At 29.1% G+C, this 7,283-nt stretch overlaps 1 protein-coding gene across 1 annotated transcript in view; it reads left to right on the top strand.

Annotated features, from left to right (window-relative positions):
* LOC109333199 (beta-amyrin 28-oxidase-like) overlaps nucleotides 3,710–7,283 on the top strand; it is a 4,820-nt gene continuing 1,246 nt past the window's right edge. Inside the window, exons 1-3 of the mRNA XM_019568537.1 lie at nucleotides 3,710–4,269; nucleotides 4,825–5,243; nucleotides 6,966–7,153. Coding sequence (XP_019424082.1) covers nucleotides 3,734–4,269; nucleotides 4,825–5,243; nucleotides 6,966–7,153 — 1,143 coding nt within the window. The 5' untranslated portion in view covers nucleotides 3,710–3,733. The remainder of the gene's footprint in view (nucleotides 4,270–4,824; nucleotides 5,244–6,965; nucleotides 7,154–7,283) is intronic.

Here is a 7,283-nt window from a genome sequence, read left to right as displayed (position 1 = left end):
GCTTTTAAGCATTGGTTTGGAACTACCAATAGAATTAGTAACATTGCCCACAGTCTGAGATGAGATTGGTGAGTATTTATGAGTGTAAGTGGAATTGAAAGCTTTAGGCACATGAGTATATCTTTCCTCATACAATCGTGTTAAGGCTACAACTCTAAGCAATGTAGGTGGTGCCATTGCTACAACATCCCTTTTGATTTCCTTGTGCAGTCCACCCACAAAACAATTCAGTAGTGCTTCATCTGATAACCCTATTGATCTATTAGCAAGGGCCATGAACTTAAGATAGTATTCAGAGATAGAACATGTTTGTGACAACTTGAATAACTCAGACATATGACAATCATAAGGTGATGGGCCAAACTGTGATTCCATAGCACGAGTGAGATCAAGCCAAGAACTGATTGCCGAAATACGACGCAACATCTGGAACCAAGGCACAACGTCCTTCTCGAAGTGCATAGCAGCAATATCCACACGAGATAGATCTGGGGTGTTATGATAATTAAAGAACTTTTCTGCTTTAAATATCCATTCCAACACTGGGGTTGTTCCATCAAAGTGGGGAAAACCAAGAGAGATCTCTTTCACAGGGAATTGCGCACGAGCCTGAGCTGCCATAGACGTCCCTGAGTTCGAATTACTTCCATCTGTGGGAGATGTATTGAGCAAGATTTGTTGTAAAGCTCTTTGAATCTGATCCATACGATCACCATGCTCCGTGAATCGAGATTCCAGCAAGTGGTTCAAACGGTGAAGTTCCTCGGCGTGATTCATCACCGTGGCTTGCAAATCCTTAAGACGAGTGTTCTCCGCCATGGAAGCTCAATGAAAGCACCAATGAAACGTGTTAATGTTGAATTGCAATTTTGAGAAGGAAAAATCAGAAGGAAGAAGATGATAGCAGCAAAATGAGTATGAAATCTTTATTGAGCTATAGCTCAAGGATCAAAAAGGATCCTGGCTGAAAAAGTGCAGGAAGGAATTATAGAAGGAAGAAGAAAAAGTAGGAACCGTTAGCCATGTTCCTTAACTAACAGCAGAGAGATTTTACATTCATTTTCTACCTATTCATTACATAATCATTCCATCTTATACTTTTCTTTTTTTCTCTCTTACTTCTCCTCAATAGATCATTTGCCATCTGTCCATCACTGATCTCACCTTCCTTTTCCTCCTCTCTTTCCTCAACTGAATTATTCCCTTCTCTCTTATGCTTTCCACGTGTTACAATAACCATACAAGTTAAGATTGAAAGTTACTTAATGATGACATGATCACTTAAAAAAACCATATATGTTTATATTTTAACATTGATCATTCATAAGATCCAATAATACATACCAATTATTCTTATTTCTCACGCTAAATTTCTGACTTCAATAAATTCCTATATATAAGTATATCCACCATTAATTATCTATTAAATTATGATATTACATTTTGCGCATTAAAAAATATTGAGCGTTTTTCTATCTTCATTGTTCTTATCTCTTAAAATGGTAGTAGTGGTTTGTTTTTGTATGTGCAAAAATGGCATTATTATAAAACAAAGTCTGCTTACAAGTTTCAATTTGCAATTATCACACGTTTAATAATGAGATTAAAAAAACTTGTGCAAAAATATATACAACACATTATATTTAGACACCAATATATTTATATTTTATTAGTGTTATCATTTATTATTACATTTTAATTATAATTTAATTTTTAATATATTATAATATTTTATCCACATAAATACATTTTCACACGAGTCTAATTTGATTTACTTAGTTTCATTTGTAATTAAAGAACACATTCAATGTGCCACGATAGAAAAAAAGACACTTGGAAATAAATAGGGTCTTAACTCTTAAGCTTCATCCAAATGTACAAAATGTCATTAATGTATAGCCACTACACCACTCAATGAAAGAAATATGATTTTGATCATCAACAAGATATTTGTCTAATAATATAAGATTGCATTAAATTTTTAGAATGCCTAAAAAATTGAGGATTCGATTTTTTAGAACAATATTTGTTAAGAATGACAACCATATTTCTTAAAAAAAAATTAATTTCTTACCAAAAAAAATAGGATTTACTTATTTAGCTCATACTCATAGGCATAATAATTAGAGTGAATTTGTAACTAAAAATTCTCACTTATATCAATTTCACCCCTTCAAAATAGTCTGATTTGGACTTTCCCAAAAAAATTGTCATAAAAATGTTAATAATAATTATTTGGTTCATATTTAAAATCTTATGATTAGTTTGGATATTTTATCTTTTTAATAATTGAATTGCTACATTAAAAAATTAAGGACCAAAATAAATTTTGACTTTAACTAATTGCTAAAGGAGAAGTGTGAAATAAAGGATTAACAACAGCTAGCATTGTTTGACGGTCAGTAACCAAAAGAAAAGAAAATGATAGTCGCACATTATTCTTAGGTATATATAATGAGAGAAAAATGTATACATTGATAGTGTACGAATTTTATATATTATTAATGTATGATTAATAATATATTCATATTTAATTATTATTGATTTTTTTAAAAAAATAGTACAAATCAATTATGAATGATACACTGAATATGTACAAATATTTACATTAATAGTTCATAGATATTACATTCATATATAATTTTTTATTAACTAGGTCAACATTTTTAATTATTTTTTGTCTTTTTTTTTTTGCAATATTATCCCCGATTTAAAGCCTAGACTTGTCTAATAAAATTTCTTGCTGAATAAAATGTGCAGTAGTTTTTTGGAAATTAGCTAGACATTCAAATATTGATAGTGAATACATTTGCTGGTGAATTTTTGAATCCTTACTTATTCCTTAAATTAAAATAGGACGAAATAAAAATATATATATATATATATTAGCTCAAAATCTTAAAATATTATGTCTATGAGTCAATTTATTTATGTCATTTAAGTTATCCATTTTTATTCAATGTGAAACTTCTTCATTTACATTTAAAATATTCAACAATATCATCAAAAATATTATTTTCACTTCTCACAAAAGAAATATTCTCACGACTTATCTATCACCACAATAATCTTAACCAATATATACTACAATATCGAATCGAAATCATCTATGCCAAAATAATAAAATACTATGACATGTTATACCGTTAATTTAAAAATATAATTTAATATTTATTTACTATATATTTATCAAAATCTTATTTTTGATAAAAAGATAGGCATATAAAAGTGAAATAAAAGATGTAACTTCCAAAATGTCCTCTACTCTTTAGAATATTTTTTTTGGTTTTCAACATGTATCCTCGCACTGGAAACAATCTTATCCGAGCTGAGAACATCCACAGGTACGTATGGCTAACTCTCCCAACGGACATTTTTTCCATCCACAAAACTCAAACCCGAGTTCTTGCTTAAGAGGAATCAAACATGTACCACTTGAACCAACGCCCGTTGATCATTGCTGTACTCTTAGAATATGTTGGTATTGATTCACTTCCCCACGAAATTGCACCTAATTTTCTTCCCCACGAATTTGCACCTCCCTAATATTTCGCCTATAAATAGCCGGCAAAAAAGCAATACATATATACATGCCAATAATACCACCCCTTTCAACTTATAAACATATCATATATATATATACATATATATATACATACATATATATATATATATATATATATATAATTACATTATTAACTTTCTCTTCCTTTTTCACCTAAGCAAAAAAAGCATGGAACAATTGTACCTATCCCTTCTCCTTCTCTTTGTTTCATTGATCTCAGTCTCACTTTTCTTCCTTTTCTACAAACACAGGATACCCTTCACTGCCCCTAACTTACCACCTGGTAGCATAGGGTACCCTATGATTGGTGAGACCCTAGAGTTTTTGTCCACAGGATGGAAGGGTCACCCTGAAAAATTCATATTCGACCGCATGGTTAAATATTCATCTGAAATATTCAAGACTTCACTTCTTGGTGAACCTATAGTAGTGTTTTGTGGAGCTTCATGTAACAAGTTCTTGTTTTGTAATGAGAATAAGTTAGTGACGTCATGGTGGCCTGATAATGTGAATAAGGTTTTTCCAACATCTCTTCAGACAAGTTCTAAGGAAGAGTCTAAGAAGATGAGAAAGTTGTTACCTCAGTTTCTTAAACCTGAAGCTTTACAACGTTATGTTAGTGTTATGGATGTTATTGCACACAAACATTTTGGTTCTTTTTGGGAGAATAAGACTCAAGTAACCGTTTACCCCTTGGCTAAGAGGTGATCATTCATTCATTACTATAACATTTTTTTGGTATAACCCCTTTTAAAACTAATCTCTCTTTACGATTTTACTATAAAAATGTCTTATTATATTATGTTTCGTCGCTCCTAACAAGTATGTGGGAATTTAGTGAAACCTTACCTCATTATTCTCACCTTTCTGGGTAAGGAACTAAGGTTCGTGACTGCCCTCCCAACAAGTATTGCTCCTATGAATTGAACCATCGATCTTAGAAATTCTGTAGGGCCTTACACCACTATCTCAACACATTGTTGATACATCACTGCATCATCTTTATCATAGTTGCTATAACATTTGCAACAAAACTCATCTCACTCTTTAATTAAATAGTTCATTTATGGTTTCATCATTTTTATATTAATAGAGTGACATTTGTCTCTCTCTCTCTTTTGCTACATTTCTCTTCTATCACATTGTACACCAATGAATCTCTTTGTATATATATAAAAATGTTATAATTATTTGTCCAAATTTCTATTATTTAATTTCCCCTAATTCTATATATGTTTTTATGGCAACACTCAACATAGGTATACATTCTTATTGGCTTGCCGTTTATTCATGAGCATTGAAGATGAAAATCATGTAGCAAAATTTGCAGACCCTTTTCATCTATTAGGCACTGGAATCATATCATTGCCCATTGATTTTCCTGGAACACCTTTTAACAAAGCCATCAAGGCCTCAAAATTCATAAGAAAAGAGTTATTGAAAATCATTAGGGTTAGAAAAGTGGATTTGGCTGAAGGAAAAGCAACACCAACACAAGATATATTGTCACACATGTTATTAACATGCAATGAAGATGGACAATATATGAATGAATTGGATATTGCTGATAAGATTCTTGGCCTTTTGATTGGAGGACATGACACTGCTAGTGTTACATGCACTTTCATTGTCAAATATCTTGGAGAACTACCTCATATTTATGATAGAGTTTATCAAGGTCAGTTTATTTATTCATTTTCTTTATGGTTTTTATTTGTTTCAATGGAGTTTGTTGATTAAGTTTAAGATATCACATACTAAATCTTGAAATATTTAGTTAATAAGTTTTTGATTGATAGTTAATGTTAATACCTTTTCTAAAAGATTTATATACTTTATCATATAAGGAGTTTCAAATTTGGGCAAGTTTAGTAATCAAAATGTTTTGTGAATATAATATTAAATAAAAAATGAGAGACAATGGTTAGGTATTATTCAACTTCGGTTTTAATAATATTACCCTAGTTAGGAGAGTGAGATTCGACATAAGGGTAATTTTAGTAATTTTAATTGTCTAAGGATTTAGAGATCATCAGTTCAAATTCTGAAATCAACCATCTTCATTTTTTAAGGAAAAATTGTATATATTTACTCTCCTTAAACTCTAGTAAGGGAGAGTTGTGTTGGTATATGTATATTAAATGAAGTAAAAGAAAAATAATTTTCCTTTTTGTTAAATGATAATGAAACTCTTCCATATATACTACTAAGAGAAAACTCTTTAAAAGTGAATGAGTAATATTTATATTCATTATTATATTTTATTTTACTCATATTTAAGACATTGATCATTTTTTGTTTGAAAATATGTCTACCACTTATATTTAAATCAATACTCTTGTTTACGAAAACTTTGTATAATTTTTCTTCTTTACTTTTCAAGAACCCTTAACTATGACTTTTATTATTTAAGCCCTACCACATGTCATTTTCTTGTCTCATTCCATTCAACATATACAATGTCAATCTCTCACGAAATTTTACTTGATTCGATTGGCGTTTAAATTAAGAACTAGTTTACATAATTAATACTAATAAATATTTTCAATGCTAACCTCATCATCATGTGCATTTTTAGAGCTCTAGCTATTTTTATTAAAATTTGGACAAAGTATAGACATATACTATACTTGACTATCCTTGTAACTAAACTTTGATAATTCAAACTTCATTAATATTTTATTATTATAATCGTATTTCGAGGTTAATGTTTTTTTCTTCATAAGTCCAATATTCATACGCAACTCTTCAATAATTTACATCAATGTATGAAAAGAAATAGGAAAATACATTTGTATATGTGTATCCAAACATTTTTTAACCACATACACTTCCACAAGAAACATTTCTCTTATGAAAGTTGACATTGAAATAAATATTTAAGTTTTTTTGGTACATCAAATAAAATTTTAAGGTTAATTTTTCTAAATGAGACTTGAACATAGACCCCTACGCTAGAATTTAGACTTGTTGGTGTACATATATAATAAGACTTTAACATGGACTTTAGTTTTAACTTTGACTTTAGACTTGAACATTGCATGAATAAAAAACGTAAACCCCTAAGCTATAATTCAAATTTAAAAATTAATTCAAAAAAGTACTTAAAAAGGAAATTTAACATAAAATTAGTCATTATTATTTTTAAAAATTTAATTTTTATTTCAATCTAATTTTAAATGTTAAACGTGTTATAATTAACAGAAGTGTTTTTCTAAAAGATAAAAATCTACCTTTATACCCAAATTAATAGAAATATAAACCAATGAAATTGTGTCTAAAATGTTAAAGTAAAATTGTATTGATTTTATTTAATTATAGTGCTCACTAAATGGTTTGATTATTGATGATATAAATATTAAATACTCATAGTTGTGTTTCTATTATGCAATTGATTTAGAACAAATGGAAATTGCAAAAACAAAATCAGAAGGAGAGTTATTAAATTGGGATGACATCAATAAGATGAAATATTCTTGGAATGTAGCTTGTGAAGTAATGAGACTTGCACCTCCACTTCAAGGAGCATTCAGAGAAGCCATCAATGACTTTATCTTCAATGGCTTCTCAATTCCAAAGGGGTGGAAGGTAATTTTAACACATCAAATTTTCTTATATTTTACAAATACATAATATATATATATATATATATATATATATATATATATATATATATATATATATATATATATATATATATATATATATATATATATAT

This window comes from Lupinus angustifolius, chromosome LG18, assembly GCF_001865875.1.
Source record: "Lupinus angustifolius cultivar Tanjil chromosome LG18, LupAngTanjil_v1.0, whole genome shotgun sequence".
Lineage (NCBI taxonomy): Eukaryota > Viridiplantae > Streptophyta > Magnoliopsida > Fabales > Fabaceae > Lupinus > Lupinus angustifolius.
This window is presented reverse-complemented; position numbering and strand designations above follow the sequence as displayed.